This window comes from Lepidochelys kempii, chromosome 4 (assembly GCF_965140265.1).
Source record: "Lepidochelys kempii isolate rLepKem1 chromosome 4, rLepKem1.hap2, whole genome shotgun sequence".
NCBI classification, from domain to species: Eukaryota; Metazoa; Chordata; order Testudines; family Cheloniidae; genus Lepidochelys; species Lepidochelys kempii.
Genome location: NC_133259.1, coordinates 131,999,446 through 132,019,589, shown reverse-complemented (window position 1 = coordinate 132,019,589; position 20,144 = coordinate 131,999,446). Strand labels below are relative to the sequence as shown.

Genomic DNA, 20,144 nt, shown 5'->3' with positions numbered 1-20,144 from the left:
TAATGATGCTTTGGTGGTCATTATTCTGATCTGTGGGACTGAACCATGGTCCCTCAGTGTCAAGATTGAAAAGAAATAGGGCACCATTCAGATAAAGCATCTCTGAATGATAGAAAACATTAAATGGTATGAATTCAAGTTGAATGAAGAGATCCCATTTTCTAACTAAACAGGTCACACACTCTCAAGCAGTCACCCAGTGCTCCTTATGGAGGTATGGTAATCTGCTCTGATGCCTACCAACTTCCCTGCAAGAATTATCTTTGATTCAATGACAGCAGGATGGAAAAGACCACCTGGAAGACCTAAAACACAATGGCTGGATGGCATCAATGGACACCAGTCCTTCACAAGCATTCTATCCTCTAACACGCCAGATTTGGCCCATGACAGAACATAACAGAGGCATATAATGTGCATGTTTGCCTCTACACTATCCAAATTACAGCTTGAGAACTAGCCTACACTTATTCCTCCTTTTCGGGACAAATTGTGCCAGTTTTTGCAGACATGGACCAGTGATCAAATGCTTTGGTTTGAGGCCTGCCAAAACCTTCTAAACCACTTATTGGATCTCAAGGATCCTTCTCAACAGATTCCTGAATGAAATGAAATCTACTTCCATTTGGGGATAGGTGCTATTGAGTTAATTCCAGAGCTTTACTGGGGAGATGGTTTTCATTGGTTTAATTTCCTTATGCCCCAACAAAAGAAAAAAGCCTATGTTCTGTTATAGATTTTGAACATTAAATTCATATCTCAGCATTTAAAATTCCATGTAGTCTCTGAGGGGAATATTTGGTTTGGGGCCCTTGGCCTTCTCTGCATGCGTACTTGCACGTCTTGTTAAGGCAGAGGTACAAGAAGTATCTCGTATTCAATCTGAGTGGTAATCATATGAATAAGGACATAACTGTTCAGACTGGCTGAAGTTCTATGTTAATAAAATATATGACAGTCATGTCTGTCCACCATTATCAGAGCCAGCAGGTGTATCTGTATCTGGATGGCTGGTTCAAAGAGTAAAAAGAAAAGGAGTACTTGTGGCACCTTAGAGACTAATCAATTTATTTGAGCATAAGCTTTCGTGAGCTACAGCTCACTTCATCGGATGCATTCAGGTTTTTTTTTTTGACTGACTGCATCCGATGAAGTGAGCTGTAGTTCACGAAAGCTTATGCTCAGATAAATTGGTTAGTCTCTAAGGTGCCACAAGTCCTCCTTTTCTTTTTGTGAATACAGACTAACACGGCTGCTACTCTGAAACCGGTTCAAAGAGTACAATTGTATCGTGGAGTAATACATGTTTTAAAGAGTATATGCTACCTCTTCAGCTCTGTTGGCTTAACAGTAAATATAAAGATGTTGGATTTGGAGCTGTGACCCAGGGAGTTCCTTAATGCCAACTGGCAGAGTGAAGACCATACCATAATTCACATCAGGCCTGACACACTCATTGCCCCCAAAACATGGTTGTCATAATCTGTATCTAAAAGGTGTCATGTAAGGCATCATATGCAAACTGGTAACACACTGGTCATTAATATTATTGTTTGATGTATGTACAGGTGATTTGTAAAGAATTATAGATGTGTGCTGGAAAGATGTCTTAAAAGATGTTTTGTAAGAAGTGCATAAGCCCACCCTGTCCTAGACAAAAAAAAAATGTTTTCACTTGTTTTCCTTTGTCTACAATGTAAAGGGAGCCAGCTAACACCTCAGAGGACAATGAAAAGTGCATCTAAATAGAAGTTAAACAAAGTCATCAAGCTAAATGAGTGGTGGGAGGGAAGACTGCATAAGGATCATAATGGGAAATGGAGTCTGCATCCCTCAGAAAGCCTTTCTGGCTCCTGAAACAGACACAATAGACTTTGGGAAATATAACCAGAAAGAGAAAGCTATTTTGGCATCCACTACCTAGGGATCAAAGGGTGAGTAGCACTCTATGAGCTCATGAAAAGTGGATCCGCTTGGCCTGAAACTGACTGTAGGTGAGAAACCTGCTTAGATAGAGATTGTAACTTGCTGAAGTTGAGTTTTAGTTACTAGAAATTGTTTTGTTTTACTTGTAAGCATATTCTTACTTATTTAAATATCTGTTCTTTGTTAAACTTATTATTTCATGACAAATCCATCAAAGTGCTGTGTATTAAACTGAAGGGTGAAGTCCTCCACTAAAGTAACAGGCTGGTGTGTCCTCTGTTTCTTTGAAGGTAGTGAACTTAACTTCTGTGAGTATCAAGGGGACTGGACACTGCAGAGGAGATGGGTTTGGGGAGATTTGGGAGTGGAAGGGCATTGGTAACACCATGCAATGAGTAACCCATCTGCTAGTGAGGCCATTTTGTGACAAGGCTGCTGGTGTCAGGGCTCTTAGCCAAAGCTGTATAGCACAGCAACACTCAGGGTTACAGGGCAGGGGGTGACACATCCTCTTATTGATGTGGATGAAACCCCGGAGCACCACAGGAACCCACTCAATTTCTGACATATGTAAGTGCTTCTCAAGCTTCAAGAAGTCTTTCCCAAGTTGGAGTACAGGGAATGGTTTCAGACTAGTAACCCCATTTGGTTTTCTCTGTATGCGTATATTGATGGCTTCATACACCTTTGTGATTCCTTTTGCAAGGCTGTGGATGTACAAGGTCAGTATTATTCTGCTGAAAGGTGATAATGGCTGCCATTAGAGGACTGTTTAATCCAAAGCCAATCACAGACCTCCTTAAAACCAATGGTTATACTAAGCACCCTCTTTCAGACTCCTCAGGAAGGAGCAAATGTGCATATTTCGCAGAACAGCCAATAGGCTCCCCTCCCATTCATATAAAGTTACTGTACTTTCCCATTACATTTAAAGTCCATGTTCATGACCAGTTTCACCTCTCTTTTTCTGTGTTGTCCAATTCTCTCATCAACCAATAAGAGGTAAATTGTCCTGCATAGAATACAAAGAGTGAAATATCAAGATGTCAAAAGACAACTTCTGTATAGAATGTGCCTACAACTCAATTATTGTTTTGTGAGGATAAAACTAATCAATATAAATATATTTAATAAAATAAAATCACACTGTTAGAATGTTGACAGTTTGTGTGGGAGTACCATTAAACATGAATAGTGTAAACGTTGTAGCACTTTTTCAGTACTGCAGTAAAGAGTTCCCCATTATAACCCTTCTATTTTCATCGGTATATCAACTACTGATCTGCTAATTACAGGAAGACGGAAAGCCCACGATGAACCAATCATGCAGAAAAATACTCTCTGAAGGGCTTTTGAGTTTGTTCAGAAAAACAGTTATTTAACAAAAGTTGTGTTCTTTAAAAAAAAAAAGTCAAAATCCTTGCTCATGGATAGAAGTAAATGTCAAACTATATATGGGATATTCTTCATAATGAGAGAGAATTAGAGTGGCTCCAGGGGTTAAAAATATGAACAATTTAATTTCTCTTCTAATTCACTCCATTATGCCTAGGTTCTTAGGTAAGACAAAGATTCTAGAAGGGTTCAATTACAAATCTGCAATATATAATTTTTTTTTTAAATTTTGTGGATTGTAAAGGTGCCTTTTACAAACACACTTTAGTATTTAATTTATCTTCCTTCCAGCACAGCTTTAAATCAGGTGACTATTCCATAGCTGATTTGGTGATGTCTAGTCACCAGTCTTCTCTTCAGTCCTCTCAATACACTTTTTTTTTATTTCCATCTCAACCACTGAAGAAAGACTTTTGAGCTGAGATGGTTAACTACATCGGTACCTCCATCATAAAGTCCCATTTTCAGAAGTTTAAAACTCATCTGTAAGAATTTGCTTCAAATTGCAATCTGGCTTCAAATTGTAATCCATCCACAAGATGTGCTCATTTCAAAAAAGTCGTTTCAGGGTTGTGGTTTGTTTGTTTGTTTGTTTTTTAAAGGGGAGTGGAAGATAGAGAATACCAACTGAATTGGCTTTGGTGCACATGTAGTCGCCTACTGACCAATAGCAATCAGGAAAGTTTCCTAACCATTCTCTCTTGCAGATCTGTACAGCTTGCACTGCTATTCAATTTTCTAAATGATTAATTAAAATGTCTGTTAGTGTTCTTACATCAGTGTAATAACTATGAACATATATTGCTGAATTGTTTTAAGTTTCCAACTATTCCATTACATGGCATGTGATTTAGGTGTATTATACTGTATGTTAGATTTACTTAAGAAAATGAGATGTTATCTCTCCAAGGCTTCTCCAATACTAAATAGCATTCATAAAAAGACAGTTAATTAAGGTTAATGCACTGCATTATATATTAGATGTGTCTTAGAATTTGTAATGAAAATCATATTCTTTGAAACTTGGAATTAAGGGAAGAATGCTGCTTAGAAGCTCATACTGTGGTCAAACATTACTAAATAGGTATATCTGAAAGTGTCATTGAAATAGAGATGGTTTGAGAGATAAAAGGTAAAGATAAGACAGCATGAACGAACCAACCTATCCCCCAGCCATCCCTTAGTTTCTCTCCAACTCTTGACATATTTTTTTAAAGTTCTTAAGCACAGGAGATTGTCAGTGTGTGGATCTGCATATATAATACATTCGGAGAACAAGATTGCCAAAAACCGTCTATGTGTTTTAGGATACTGTCTTCACAGATCCCTATTGTAGAAGACTACCTAACAATGACAATCTTCAGCAGGATGGTTGAGAATTACTACTCATTTTTTTTAAAAAAATGGAAGCACTGTTCTGCCAAATATGTAATCAAAGGCATTATATTAAGGTCTTTGATCTGCAGAAGAAACATCTATAGGGCAAGTCATTTCATATGTAGCTGCAAAAAGATTTATGTACAGTCTGGGATGTAGCAGTGCAAATTCTAGAAATGGACAAGGCAAAGGCTGATCACTTGACTTAACTGCAGGGAAGACTCATAGACTTTAAGCTCAGAAGGGACCATCATGATCATGACTTTCTGCACATCACAGGCCACAGAACCTCACCCACCCACTCCTGTAATAGACCCATAAACTCTGGCTGAGTTACTGAAGTCCTCAAATTATGAGTTAAAGACTTCAAGTTACAGATAATCCACTATTTGCACTATTTTAAACCGCCAAGTGAACTGTGCATCTTGCTGCAGAGGTAGGCAACATACTACAATCTTAAATATCATGCCCTATGGTCAGTGTTTGCAGGATCAGATTGTTGGTCTGTAAGAGTATCTTTAATAGAGTTTATTCCACTGAATTTTCTATCAGTATTATAATTGAATAGTTGATCATTGATAGTGTGAAATTGCTGGGTTTTATTGAAATCTGCAAAACTAGAGTGGCACTATTTTTACTGAATATATTATTAGAGTGATGTTTTATTATATTAAAACTTATTCTAAAATTAACATAATTGTGTTGTCTTGTCAAATTGTCATACTACCTGACTATCCTTTAGTTGCTTTTTCTTCCTTTCTTTTTTTTTTTTAAATCTCTAGATATATTCCACAAAATTGAGACACTTAGGATGCAGAGAAATCAGAGTTCTTTTTTTTGAATGCTTGCATATGTAGATGTCTGCAAGTGGCGTGTTGGAGAATTTTCCCAAGCAGGACCGGTAGGAATGGCCCCGCCCACACCCAAGCTCCTCATGCTCCAAACTGAGGTTGTAAAGGGCGGAACCAGCCCACACCTCCTTCAGTTCCTTCTTACTATTGTTGGTAGTCAGAGCATATTCTGTTCCCTGTGAACTAAGTTCTTTTTATATTTTTCTTTTTTGTTACTAGTGGTACTCTTTCGTTTTTTGTTTGATGTTAGTTTTCTGTTAATATTTATTTTGGTTTACATTTTTCTGGTTTTAATTTTTTTCCCCTCTCAGGTGGGCCTCCAGGCCCATCTCAGTACTGGAGAGGCTATGCCCGGGTCCCTAAGGTTGAAACTGCTTGGAGTGCTGAAAGCCCATGCCCATTGGTGACTCTCATTCACACTGTTTCAAGTGCATGGGTGAGGTCCATGTGTGGTGCTCCATTCGCTGGGAATGGCCCACGAGTGCACCACATAAAATTCACTGGGGTTTCAAGGCCAAGACAAAGCAGCTCTGGGAACAGCATCTTTGTTGGTTTGGGGTCACTCCAAATGTCAGGCAAATGCCATTGTCCATCAAATTCTCTATTGGTTCAACATCCTGGTCCTGAAGTAAAACAAAGAAAAGTCGACATTATTGTCTCTACAAATTCATCGGGACCGTTGTGGACTCAATCTCTGCAACAGCATTTCTGTCTCTTTCCAGATTTCAGACTATATGGGACCTCTGTATGTCCCTCAAGGATCACCCACAGACCATTGTGAGGAATTACCTCAGGGTCTTAGGCCACATGGCTTTGTGTACTTGTGTGACACCTCATACCAGGCTGCCCTCAGAGCATTACAGGCTTGGCTCAAATCAGTTTATCACCCTCATATCCCACACTCAATTACCCTCAAAAGTGGTGTCTGATTTCCACCTGAATATATCCAGATGCTTGCCAGTTTCCTTTCTGAAGCTGCATGTTCACAAAGATGAGTGAATGCTGCACACCTGGATATTCACTGAGCTTTGTCTTTTTACCTGGGTAGGACAAAGCCCTTTCACATTTCTTTCAATCTTCATCTGCAGAGCATATGAAAAGACAAACAGTTTCAACACAGGGACCTTTTCAGAATGGATCACTATCTGCATTGGCATGTATTACACTGGCAAAGGGATACTGCCTCTTGACAAGCTGACAGAACGCTCAATCAGAGCACATTCAGCCTCACCGTCTTCTGTGGTATACATCCCCATTGTGGACATCTGCTGGGCAGTGACATGGTCTTCTCTTCATACATTCGCCAGGTATTGTCAACTGACAGCTGCATCAAAGGAGGTTGTTAATGTAGGAAAAGCAGTCCTACAGTCCCTGTTCTGATGCAATCCCAAGCCCTGTTGCCTGGGGTCACAGCATGGGAGTCACCTACAATGTAATGGACATAAGCAAGCACTTGAAGGGAAAAAATGTTACCTTCTCATAACGGTTATTCTTTGTGATACGTTGCACATGTGCATTACGCAATGCACCTTCCTTCCCTGACACATTGGAATTACCATTGGCTTCCAATGCAAAGGAGCTGAAGGAGGGATGGGGAGCTTCGCCCTTTATACCCTCGGTTCAGAACACGTGTAGCTCGGGAGTGGGCAGAGCTGCCTTGACAGGTGCCACTGGCACCAGTGCACTAGACGTACACACACCTACAGTGTAAGGGACATATGCAACACATCTGAAAGAACAACACTGTGAAAAGGTACCTGTTTTTTTTCCCTTCTTGTTGCACAGAAGTGTCTCAGCCAAGTACTATAATTTTATTTTCCATAAAATCTGAAATTCTCCACATTCCTTACTGTGGCTTACATTTGGGTTGATACTGTAGTTGTATGGTTGCTGAGGTATTGTTATAAGCCAGAAAGCTGGTTCCATTGTGTAGTACTCTATATAAATCTATTTTAGACTGCTTAATGGTATAAAGACTTCTTGAAAATTCTGCTCCTTCCAAGGACATCAAGATTTCTGATCAATAGCTAAAGTCAATTTGTGATTCAAAAGATGTATTAATTATTTTAGTGGCATGAGGAATAATGGGTAGTATTAAAATGTCTTATGACTGTGCTTGTGATTCACTGCATTGAAAATTTTTGCCATTGTATTTATTCTATAGAACAAATATGTGTTACAGGCACTTTTTTTCTTCCTGTTTTATCCTCTCTTTTCACTTTTGTTTCTATTAAGATTATAATAGCTTCAATGTGTAAAATTCTTTAATTAGTGCCTAAAAACCCTGTGTGCAAGTTACTTTATTGAAGGGGTGTGTGTGTAAAATGGCGGCCATTACATGTGGATGTAAGATGAGCTCTCATAGATAACATTCTTTGTTTCTTTTGAGCTAAAAGAAAACTTCTTCAGTATTATTTAAGGCACAGTACGGCCAGGACTGTAAATGAACAATTGTTTCTTCAGATGTCTGTGGTAAGTGTACATCTACCTGAATTCCTTTCAGTAATGTCAACATTTTCAAACGTGAGTGCTGTGTGTGCCCTACACCTCTGAAAATCAAGCCTTTTTTATTTATGTAGCTAAATAGGCTATAGTTGCCTAAGTTTAGTACCCCCAACTTTGAAAATATTGGCATTTGCATTTAAAATAGGGATTGTGGCTATTGGGTTATATAGCTAATTCATTATCTGTCTGACCATGCTGAAGTAAGATATTCTTCGTAAAGTAAACAACAAGTCATGGTCATTATATTTTTCATATTCTGAAGTATGTTGGGGATGTGTGCATGTTCCAGAACTTGTTGTTCAGTTAGACCAATGGTAAGGCAGAACATTACATCTACATTATATAAAATAATCCCTGATCACACGTGCAGATGACACAAAACCTGGATAGGGAGCGGTAAATAATGACAAGGACAGGGCACTGATACAGGGTGATCTGGATTATTTGGTAAACTGAGTGCAAGCAAACAATATATGTTTTAATATGGCTAAATCGAAATGTATACATCTAGGCATAAAGAATTTAGGCTGTGCATAGTGGATGGGGGGACTCTATCCTGGGCAGCAGTGACTCTGAAAAAGATTTGAGGGTAATGGCAGATAATCAGTTGAACATGAGCTCCCAATGTGATGCTGGGGCCAAAAGATCTAACACAATCCTTAGATGCATAAACAGGGAAATCTTGAGTAGAAATGAAGAGGTTGTTTTACCTCTTTATTTTGCATTGGTGAAAATGTCGCTGGAATACTGGTGTCCAGAATTCAAGAAGGATGTTGATAAATAGGAGACCCACAAAAACAATTAAAGGATTAGAAAACCTTCCTCATAGTGATACTGAAGCTTAGGTTAACAAAGAGAAGGTTAAGGGGCAATTTGATTGCAGTGTAAAAATACCTACCTGGGGGAAAATATTTAATAATGGGATCTTCAATCTAGCAGAGAAAGGTATAACACAATCCAATGGCTGGAAGTTGAAGCTAAACAAATTCAGACTGGAAATAAGGCAGAATTTTTTTAACAGTGAGAGAGAGTAATTAACCACTGAAACAGTTTACCAAGTATCATGATGGATTCTCCATCACTGACAGTTTTTAAATCAGGAAAGGATGTTTTCCTGAAAGATCTGCTTTAGGAATTATTTTTGGGGAAGTTCCCTGACCTGTGTTATACAGGTCAGACATGATGACCACAGTGGTCCTTTCTGGCCTTGGAATCTCTGAAAAAAAATGTGTGCGCCCACGTGTGCACCACATATAAAAAGGCGGAGAGAAAATTGTGTAATGTATAAATGGAAGGAATCTCTGGGAAGTAGCATGAGTTAGTGCAATGCTCCCAGAAGAATATATTTTTCAGAAGTGGGTTAGGCATGGCACTTGGGGAACCAGTAACTTTTTCAGACCTTTTCACATTATTAACCCTTGTAGTAAGGTCATAAAATATACTATTCAGTATTAGGACTTCTTGAAACTTCTTAATTTTAATGTATGTCTCCAATTCTAAAATTCTGGACCTTTAAGAGTCTGTTCGTGAAAATATCAGATCTGGATCACATAACTTATTTGAGGACAGTGTTCATTTATTACTTCTCTTTGACAAGAGGGTCTTAAAGTTATTCCATCCCAGATGGCCAAAAATGAAAATAACAATTCTCAGTAGTATGTTGGTGGAAAACTCCATAATGCTTTGAAAATGGTTCTTTGGGTCAGAACTGAAGATGTTGGGCAGGAACATGTGTGGGATTTGAAAGGGTAATTTTAAATAATTGGATAGCAAGTAATTTTATTCTAAAGTTACTAAAAATATTTAGTTTAGAGAAACAAGAAATGGTAGGGCCAGTTCTTACTAATTGTTTCTGCTATTGCTAACTTACAGTTGTAGTTCCCACTCTTTGGTCACGGGTTGTTTTTTTTTTACATACCTCAGTATCTGAAAACAAATGATAAACTGGTCAGTTCCTTTACAATCTCTCTGTGGAGACCTTTTAAAAGAGATTATATCCTTGACAGTGAACCTGCCTTTGGTGGGGCATTTCCTTTTGGTAAGTTGAGATCAAATTATTTTGTTTCCCAAAACTATTGGGAATCCATTCTGTAGTATCTTATTAGATATTTTAAAACAGTTTTTACTGGACAAAATGATTTTGTTTAAGGGCAGATGGATCCTGTTGATTAGTAGTAAATAACCAGATAGTTTGTAATTGAGCAAAATAAGGAATCTTAACTAAATCCTATGAAATTGAAGAAAATATTTAAATCAGTTACTTAAAAGAAGCCATTTAAGGACAGTTTTGAGACAGGTCAATTACAGATATTAAGAATTTTAAAATCTAATTAAATACCACTATTTCTTTTCTTTTTTTAACCAATGTATAGCCCCATCTCCTCTCCAGAAATACATGGTGTAACAACTTGGTAAATAAGAGGAGAAACTGTTAATATTTTAAGTTACAGTAGGATTTGAGTATCCTAATAGAATCATTATATGAATTTAAACCTAATCTCTTGGCAGCATTTTAGTAAACTTCTCTCATTAATCCACGTTGAAGTTTTGGGGAAGTTCTCCTTGGGTGGGTTTCTTCTTGAGTCATCTTTCTTTTTCTCATTTGTCTGTGGCAGCTTGCTTATAGAGATGCACAGGATGACTTATGGAACGTTTGCTGTCTAAAAGTAGCAGGGATATGTGTGAATGGGTTGCTCACTTCAGAGTCTTGTTATACCCGCCTCTTTCCTATTTTCATTAGATTATAGGAAACATACCTCTTGTTTATATTCAAATCTGTTTCTGTCACCCTTTCATTGGCTTTGTGGCTTTAGGTTTGGCTCAGGTGACACATGCAGCTCTAATATGCAGTCTGCCTAACGAATATATAACATTTCTTTAATTGCCATTGTTGTTCTTGTGACAGATAACTTTAAAAATTAGTTTTAACATTTGTTTCCTACTTAGTCCATTTTCTGAGATTTTTTTTTTAGCGTTTGTCAGGAAATTAAATTCTGTTTTCAAAAAGTCTAAACACTCCAGTTCTTCATATAAAAGATTTCAGCTTTCAAAATTGCCTTTTAAAATTAAATAAACTCATAGAAAATCTTTAGCTAGAGTTCTTCATTCTAACAACAATTTGTGGAGAGATTATTCTTGCCTCCTGGAGTAGGATGAGGGTTGGTTTGCATACTGCCAGTAAGTAATTAATCCCCCATTAATATAAATATTCTACACTTAAATGACTTCTTAGACTAGTTTAACATGGCCCGTAGATTCCATGTTGGTACATAAATCAAATCTACTACTTCCCCCTGTCAAACCTTGTGGATAGGAGCAAGCAGTAAATGTGATACATCTCGACTTTAGTAAGGCTTTTGTTAATCTCACATGACCTTCTCATAAACAATCTAGGGAAATATGGCCTAGACAAACCTACCATAAGGTGGGAGCACTACTACTTGGAAAATCATACTCAGAGAGAAGTTATTAATAGTATCACTGTTAGGCTGGAAGGGCATATCGAGTGGTGTCCTATACAGATCTATCCTGGGTTGAGTTCTGTTTAACATCCTTGTAAATTATTTGAATAATGGCATAGAGAGTACACAGATGATACCAATCAGGGAAAGGTTGCAAGTGTTTTGGAGGACAGGACTGGAATTCAAAATGATTTTGACAAACTGGAGAAATGGTCTGAAATAAATAGGATGAAATTCAATAAGTAAAAATGCAAAGTACTAAACTTAAGAAGGAATAATAATTGCATAGATACGAAATTTGAAATGACTGCCTAGGAAGGAGTACTGCAGAACAGGATCTGGAGGATCACAAACTAAATATGACAGGTTTCAGAGTAACAGCCGTGTTAGTCTGTATTCGCAAAAAGAAAAGGAGTACTTGTGGCACCTTAGAGACTAACCAATTTATTTGAGCATGAGCTTTCGTGAGCTACAGCTGTAGCCGAAAGCTCATGCTCAAATAAATTGGTTAATCTCTAAGGTGCCACAAGTACTCCTTTTCTTTTTGCGAATACAGACTAACACGGCTGTTACTCTGAAACCTGTCATTATGCAAGGCACTGCATTTAGCCGTATGAAATGGAAATCTATCAACTGCATGAAACTAAATATGAGTCAACAATGTAGTACTGTTGCAAAAGAAAGCAAAACACACATCATTTGTGGATGTATTAGCAGGAGTGTTGTAAGCAAGACATGAGAAGTAATTCTTTTCCTGTATTCCACAATGATAAAGCCTCATCTGCAATATTGTGTCCAGTTCTGGGCACCACACTTTAGGAAAGACATGGACAAACTGGAGAAAGTCCAGAGGGAAGCAAGAAAAATGATTAAAGGTCTAAAAAACATAATCTACATGGAAAGGGTGAAAAAATTTGGTTGTTTTTGTCTGGAGAAGAGAAGACTGAGGCGGGACATAACAATCTTCAACTGCATAAAAGGCTGCTATAAAGGGGAGAGTGATAAATCATACTCAGTAACCACTGAAGACAGGACAAGAAGTAATGAGCTTAAATTGCAGCAAGGGAGATTTAAGCTAGACATTAGGTTTGTTAACACTGAAACAAATTACCTATGGAGGTTGTGGAATCTCCGTCACTGAAGGTTTTTAAGAACAGGTTAGACAAACTCCTGTCGGATGGTCTTTACTTAGCCCTTCCTCAGTGCAGGGGATTGATCAAGATGACCTATTGAGGTCCCTTCCGGTTCTACATTTCTATGATATCTGTGATTGTATATAGCATGTTTTCATAGCAATAATATTAGGAGCTTTAAGAGGGCCTTTGCATTTAGCTAAGATATTTGCAAGTATGCATTTCACAAAGGTGTTTCCCATTTCAACATTTAAAAAGTGAACAAGAGTTTTAAACATTTATAATTTCATTGATTAGAGTTCACATTTTATAACATAACTAGTTAATCATATGTTATATTTACAAGCTTTCTGGCTATAACATACTTGTAACTAGAAAAGAAGTACTTGTGACACCTTAGAGACTAACCAATTTATTAGTCTCTAAGGTGCCACAAGTACTTCTTTTCTTTTTGCAAATACAGACTAGCACGGCTGCTACTCTGATACTTGTAACTATCTCTTAATACTCAGTAAAGGCACAAACAAGTTTGTAACAACCTAGTAAAATAAGTTATAATAATTTTATTCATAATCATTTTGCACCAATATGGAGTTCTCTCCCCTAAAGATGAGGAAGCTTGTACTGCTGTTTACTACCACTCCTATAGCTGTGGGCAGAAATCTGATCGCATTACTTGTCAATCTGAGGGAAAAGTGTCAGGGGTCATGCTACTCACTGCTTGGCAAGTCCTCCTTATAGTTCATTTGGGGAATTAGATCACCAGTGTCCATACCCCATCTGGCAGTCAGTCAGCCTGTTACCTTAGTCACACACTCTGCAGCCCCTCTCTTGCTGGTCAGGAGCTGCAGCACCTCTGCTTTGTGGCTTAGGCCTCTGGCCAAATTACTATTGTCCTCCGCTTTCAGGGTATTATCAGAGTTTCCTTCTTCAAAGTCTCAGATAGTGTCCATCTATCTGGCTGCAACACTCCCACAGTGGGTGGTAGGAGAACCTGGACCCACCCGTTCAGATTTGTCTCTGTCAGAACTTACTGCTCTTTCCCTGGACTGCTTCCTACCCTGTCTGTCTCAGGCTCCTACTCTCCCCCTTGTATCAGTGTGTGTGACTGCAGGCTCCCGGACTGTAGCCCCCTACTCTATCCTCAGCTTCTAGGCTTTATAGAAGCCCTACCTGTTCCTGCCCAGGTAAGCTTCTTTCTCAATCCATCTCATTGCCCTTTAACTCCCCAGCAGGTAAAGCTTAAGGCTAATTGGCCTCTTTTGCCACTTTAATCCCATCCTTGCTGGTGTGGAGTGAATGCCTCATCACACACACTCCCCTGATGTGTGTAACCCCTGAGGGCAGGGATGCCTCCTCCCTTGGAGTTGCTGGAGCTTGCGCTCACAAGTCATCCCACTCCTGCTCCAAGTCACCCTCCTCCACCCCCCCGAGACACATTTTATCCTGATCCTCCATTGCATCTCTAAACTGAAGTCGCCACTGGGGAAAGTGGATGGACTAGGAGCTAAACTCCCCCGAAAGGGGGGAACATGCATAGTGAAACGGATGTAGGGCTCTGCTATAAAGAGGATGCTGCGGTTCCTGGCACTGCAAGAGGGGTTGCAGGTGGACTGAGAAGAAGTAATGATGGTGTGCAGACCATGGACGGGGGCATCAGCCTTGAGTTAATCCCTAGAACAACAAGGAGGAGATGCCAGCTCAGCTTTGTGAGTGATGTGCATGTGACCCGTGATGGAGAATGCGGGCACATGGTTGCCCCTGATACAAGGGAACGGGGAAGAGGCCAGTGTGGGAAGTGACCCTCACATAAGGGGAGTAAGAAAGGACATAAGTAGAGACAGTGAAGATTGAGAGACAATGGAACAGCAATATGTGGAACCACATTTTGCTGAAGGCTCATATACCCTCCCAGGCTGGACTCCAGAGTTGCTACCCCTGAAGAAATGGGCTGACAAGCAGCAAGGGTGAATCTAGGCCCTGCTGTAGCAGGTACTTGAAACCCAACAGACCCAATGGGAGGCACAGGAGTACTTGCAATCTATATAGCCCAGCAAGCTGAACAACAGCTGTATATATTCAAGATTCTATGGGAAAAGGTTACTAGATGTTGCAGAGAGAAAGAGGGAAAGCAAGGCACTAGGGCCAGGAGGCCGGTGTCTGAGACAGGGCCATGTTATTCCTGTAGGTGACAAGGACACTGGAAGAGAGCATGCCCCTACTGGGATGGGGGACAGAAGCCTCACCCGGAAAATGAGAAGAAGAGCGAGCCCAGGACAGTCCTACCTGTGAGGAGAACAAGGAGGAAATTGGCATTTTGGGCCATGGGCAGCAGGGGCACCTGGAGAGGGAATGCCCATACATGAGCTGTTGGGTCATGGCTAGTTCAGGGGAAGAGGCTGAGTAAGGAAAGGACAATGGGAGTCCCATGGCCAAGGGGAGGCAAAGAGTTTGCTTTGGGTGCCATGAGGAGGGCCATATATAAAGGCATTGCCCCCTTAGGAGAAGGCAGGATAGAAAAGGGGTGCCTGGGAACCAGGCTAGGTCAGAGGCCATCAAGATGGACCTGGCAGTGATGACTGGACCTGGCAGGGAGCCATCTCCCACACCCAGCAGGGAGTGGTAGGGAGGTGATGGAGAAGGTGACTGGGATGGAGAGGACCCGGACAGACAAGAGAACCCACACGGAGGCAGAAAAGGCTGTGGTAGGGACTCAGACCATATAGGAGAGAGGCAGATTGTACCTCCCAGTGGGTGACCTGAAACAGGAGACAGACGTTCTGCGAGCACAGCTGTGTGGGAGGCAGGGGAGGTAATACCCCCTATCCTGGGGTGGTGGGTCTTGAGTGGGAGGAATCTGATTAGGCATCTGCCCCACACTGGCCATAAGGACTTAATAGAGCCCTTGGGAGGCTGCATGAAAAGCAGACAATAGGAGAGGGGATGTGAGGAGTGGCCAGTCAGCTCCAGCAGGCCCATATAAAAAGAACCTAAGGGCAGAGCAGGATCAGTAGCTGCCCGGGGCTCAAGGAGTGAAAACTGTGTCTCTAACAGACTGAGAGACCTGCTGCAACTTGGACAGAGCTACTGCTGGCAGGGACTAGGTGAGCAAGAGGAGCCCCTGGCTGGCTGCTGAGGCTGGGTAATTGTAGGCCCTGAGGAAGGGTGAAGAAGGTGTTAGGGCTATGGGTAAGTGGCATATGGAGACATAGCAGCAGGGAGAAAAATTGGAGGCACAGCAGGAGTCTGTGGTCCAGAGGGTCCTTGGTCTGGGACCTGGAGTAGTGGGTGAGCCTGGGTCCCCACCACTCGCCCCTTAGGAATTGGATGGACTTGGAGCTAAACTCCCCTGGAAGAGGGGAACACAGACAGTGACGCAGCCAGAAGGATGAGCTATGACGAGGATGCTGGGGTTCCTGACGCTGCAAGAGGGGTTGCAGGTGGACTACGAAGAAGGAGTGGGGGTGCAGACTGTGGACGGTGGCATCAACCTCAAGATAATCCCCAGAAAGACCAAGAGAAGATGCCAGCCCAGTGTGGTGAGTGACGCGCACCGTGGCAGTCTCCTTCCTGAAGTCCTCTCCATTGCCACTGTGCTGGCTGCACCACTCCCACAGTGGCTGTTAGGGAAATCCGGGGATCCTTGAACCAGCAGGTCAGCTCTATCTGTGTCAGACTTTACTGCTTCTTCCCTGTATTGCTTCTTACCCTGCCTTTTTCAGGGTCCTACTCTCCTCCTTGTATCAGGGAGCGTGACTGCTGGCTCCCTGACTACAGCCCCCTGCTCCATCCTCATCTTCTAGGTTTTATAGAATCCCTACCTGTTTCTGAGCTTTGTTCTCAATCAGTCTCATTGACCCTTAGCCCCCCAGCAGGTGCAGCCTATGGCTAATTGGCCTCTGTTGCCACTTGAACCCCATCCTTGCTGGTGTGGGGTGAATATTCCATCATGATAAGGAAAAAAAAATCAAACACAGGAAAATCTATTTCTGTTTGCTTCAGTTCTCTGTCCAAGCATATGATCTAAGATCCCAGTGCAGGAAAGCATCCCTGTTCAGAACATCACTTAAACACATCGCAAATGTTAACCATGTGTTATGTTCTGTCCTGAATAAAGATAGACATAAGTATGTGCTTCAGTATTTTCCTGAATCTGAGACTAAGAGTTAAGCCATTCCTTCTTCATGGAAAGCTTTCCTCGGGGAAAGCTGTGGAAGTACCTATATTCCAAGCCAAAAATCATATCTGACCTCCTGTATAACACAGACCAGAGAACTTCCCCAAAATAATTCCTAGAGCAGATCGTTTACAGAAATATCCAATCTTGATTTAAAAATTGTTGGTGATGGAGAATCCACCACAACCCTTAATAAATTGTTCCAATGGTTGATTACTCTCTCTAATTTTTAAACATTTCCATCTTATTTCCAGTCTGAATTTATTTAGCTTCAACTTCCAGCCATTGGATTGTGTTATACCTTTCTCTGCTAGATTGAAGAGCTCATTATTAAATATGGTTCTCAGGTAGGTACTTATAGACTGTAACTAACTTTAACCTTCTCTTTGTTAAGCTACAGCTTGAACTCCGTGAGTCTGTCACTGAAAGATATGTCTTTTAATCCTTTAATCAATCTCACGGTTCTTCTATGAACCATCTCCAATTTTTCAAGATTGTTCTTGATTGTGGACATAAGAGTATGCTGGTTCACTGCCTTTTCTGCCAGGAGATGATCCCAGTCTCAGATGGACCTCTCAATGTGTCCGGTGCCTAAGTGAGACACATGTCCCACAGAAGTGCTCTCACTACAGCAATTTAAAGGCTCGCATCAGGAAGGACAGAGACCGCTTTGTTAAACTTATCCTGATGGAGAAGTCTTTGTGGCCGGCATCCGATACCTGACAGCGGACCCCCTCTGGTTAATGGTCTCTAACGACTGCTTCTGAAAGACAACTTTCACCTTTCTCACAGAGGAAGGCTCACTCCGCCAAAAAGGTAGCGAGGAAAAGAGCAATAACCTGCGCTCTTAAAGAGCCACTGGAAAAGAAATGGTCTCCAGCTTGTTCTACATCCTCGTTACCAATTGCACCACAGCTGAGTACATACAAGGCACCGGGATCCTCCAGTACTGCAAAAGCCAATGATCCCAAATGGGCAGGCTTGGAGTTGATGCGGCACTGATGTACTCTCCACAGGTTATGGCGCCACCTTCTGCTCCCATAACACAGAGTGCTCACGTTTCGGTACCAACGCCTGCAAGTACAACAGCATTGTCACCACTGGCCACCTTGGAACCAAAACCACCAGCACTGCAGTATTTCCTGTACCACAAAGAGTTACTGGTTTCAGCAATGCCAAAATCACCACCCTTCGGTACCTCATCTTTGGCCCCTGCATTTTGTAGCAAAGAGGAAGACAAGGAGGAGAGTGCTTTTTCATCACATCACTCCTCTCCCATACAAAGTACTTCAGCATTAGGCCCACCTCTACAGCCTAACTCTAACCACAGGGTTGACACCCAGACCTGGTTTGGCCACCTATGGATGCCATCGCTTGTGTCATTCCCCACTCAGTGGCCCTACTGGGACCTCTGGGGCATACAAGAGACAGTACCCCAGGCCCCAGAACTCCTATCGGGAGGGGATTAGACTTAGCCCGGAAGGTCACAGACCCGGAAAAAGCAGGCTTATTTAAAGAACGAACGGAGTTAAACTCTTTTGTTTTAAAAACTTTGTTTTTCCTTTCTAAAGTCAAAGTGGTCTTGCTGCCCACCTTTCTGAGCTGGTCTCCTTTTGTATTTCTCTCTGCTTCCTTTGCTTTGCCAATCACGTCAGCCCCTTTGTCTTCTCTCACAGTTGCTGCTCTACCTTCTCCATGCTGTTGTTTATTCTTGAAATAGTCTATCCAAACCTGTTTTCCAAACCATGTCCCTGGCTATATTGAAATTCCAACTAGAAATTAATTCCTGCTATTTCTAGGGGGAGAAAATATAAGCAAGGGGGGAAATTGGGAGGGGGAAGTAACATACTTAAGTTGTAAACTCTTTGGGACAGGGACCATCATTCTGTGTTTATACAGAGTCTGACACAATCATAGAACATTAGGGTTGGAAGAGACCTCAGGAGGTCATCTAGTCCAAACCCCTGCTGAAAGTTGGACCAACCCCAACTAAATCATCCAAGCCAGGGCTTTGTCAAAGGGGGGTGGGGGTGGGTCTCCTAGGTGTTACTACAAAACAAATAATAATAATAATTCATAATAATTAATAACATAACCTTCAAGTTGTGTAATTCCTTACTGTCTAATCTCATGTGTTTACCATTGTCACCTTTGTCTTTCCTACCCTCTTCTTCTCCTCCACGACCTGTCTGTTTGATTTTTCAGTTGTCAGTTTGAATTTGTATACTTTTGGGGACAAAACCATATATTTACTTGTTTTAACTAGCATATTTCTGGGTGCTTGAAAAATAATAAATGTGAATAACATTCTTATACTGCTCCAGTCTTCAGGTTCTTTCAGGAGTCTCTTGAAAAGGTTGTCATACACCTACGAACAAAAAAGGGCCAAGCAGTGTCTAAGTCAACTCCCTCAAAGCAAATTAAAGAACTGATTGAGGAGACTTACTTTCACATTGGGGAAAAACATGTCAGAGCCAGTTAAGGGCTTCTGACTTGATCAATGCTTAGTCATTTTCGGACAGAGGGTAAGCATTCTTGCTACATATTATTCAGGCAGCCACCTGGATGTTCATTTACACCTCTGTCAAACATTACAGGATTGATGTGAAGACATCCATGAATGTGGCTTTTGTCATACAGGTGTTGACAGGAGCTGGCAGGTTCTAGTTTCTCACTAATTGAGGTTCTTGCACTGTTTGGGGAGATCCTAAACATCTGGATTAAAATTAGAGGATGGATGAGAGAAGGTGAAATTTCCTTCACCTGATAATTTTCTTTTTTTTTAAGTTGACTTACTAGTCTAAACTCCTTCCTCACACAGATTAGGATAATCTGCTGTAAACTAGGTTTAAATAAAAATTTTCATGGGGATGTTTGCATATATTACTGTACTAGAGTTATTGGTTGTTGTTTATAACAGTTGCCTGTCTGTTGGTACTGCTTTCATAGTATTTCAAGAGAAGTCTGAGAGAAAGTATACTCCTTGTATAGATAGAGTATAATATCAAAAAATATTTTTTTTGTTTCTATCTGTCCTTTGGGAGAAATTATGAATACAGTGTTTGACCTGGTGTAGATGATCCCAAATAAGGAAAATTATCAGGAAAAGAATTTTCATTCAGCATAGTATTTTGAATTCAAAAATTATTCTGGTGGACTTCTGTTGTGTGAAGCTCTTTGTGAAATATCAAGTATGTGACATTTTGAGAGTGTGTGTCTGTTATGCTATGAAGGCCTCAAAAATTAGAATCCTTGTGGAAATCTCAAAAGAGGAATAACTTTAAATCTTTAGAAATCTTAAGGTGGCTTTAGGGAGACT

General features: G+C 40.8%; 1 protein-coding gene across 9 annotated transcripts in view; it reads left to right on the top strand.

The window, feature by feature from the left end:
- Nucleotides 1-20,144, top strand: part of CTNNA2 (catenin alpha 2) — a 784,792-nt gene that overhangs the window by 29,600 nt on the left and 735,048 nt on the right. Inside the window, exon 2 of one of the 9 annotated variants that reach the window (XM_073342921.1) lies at nucleotides 6,638-6,856. The exons of 6 other annotated variants lie outside the window; for them this stretch is intronic. In XM_073342921.1, coding sequence (XP_073199022.1) covers nucleotides 6,705-6,856 — 152 coding nt within the window. In that variant the 5' untranslated portion in view covers nucleotides 6,638-6,704. Of the gene's footprint in view, nucleotides 1-6,637; nucleotides 6,857-20,144 lie in introns of those variants that run through there. 2 more of the 9 variants (XM_073342913.1, XM_073342919.1) reach the window with 2 other exon arrangements.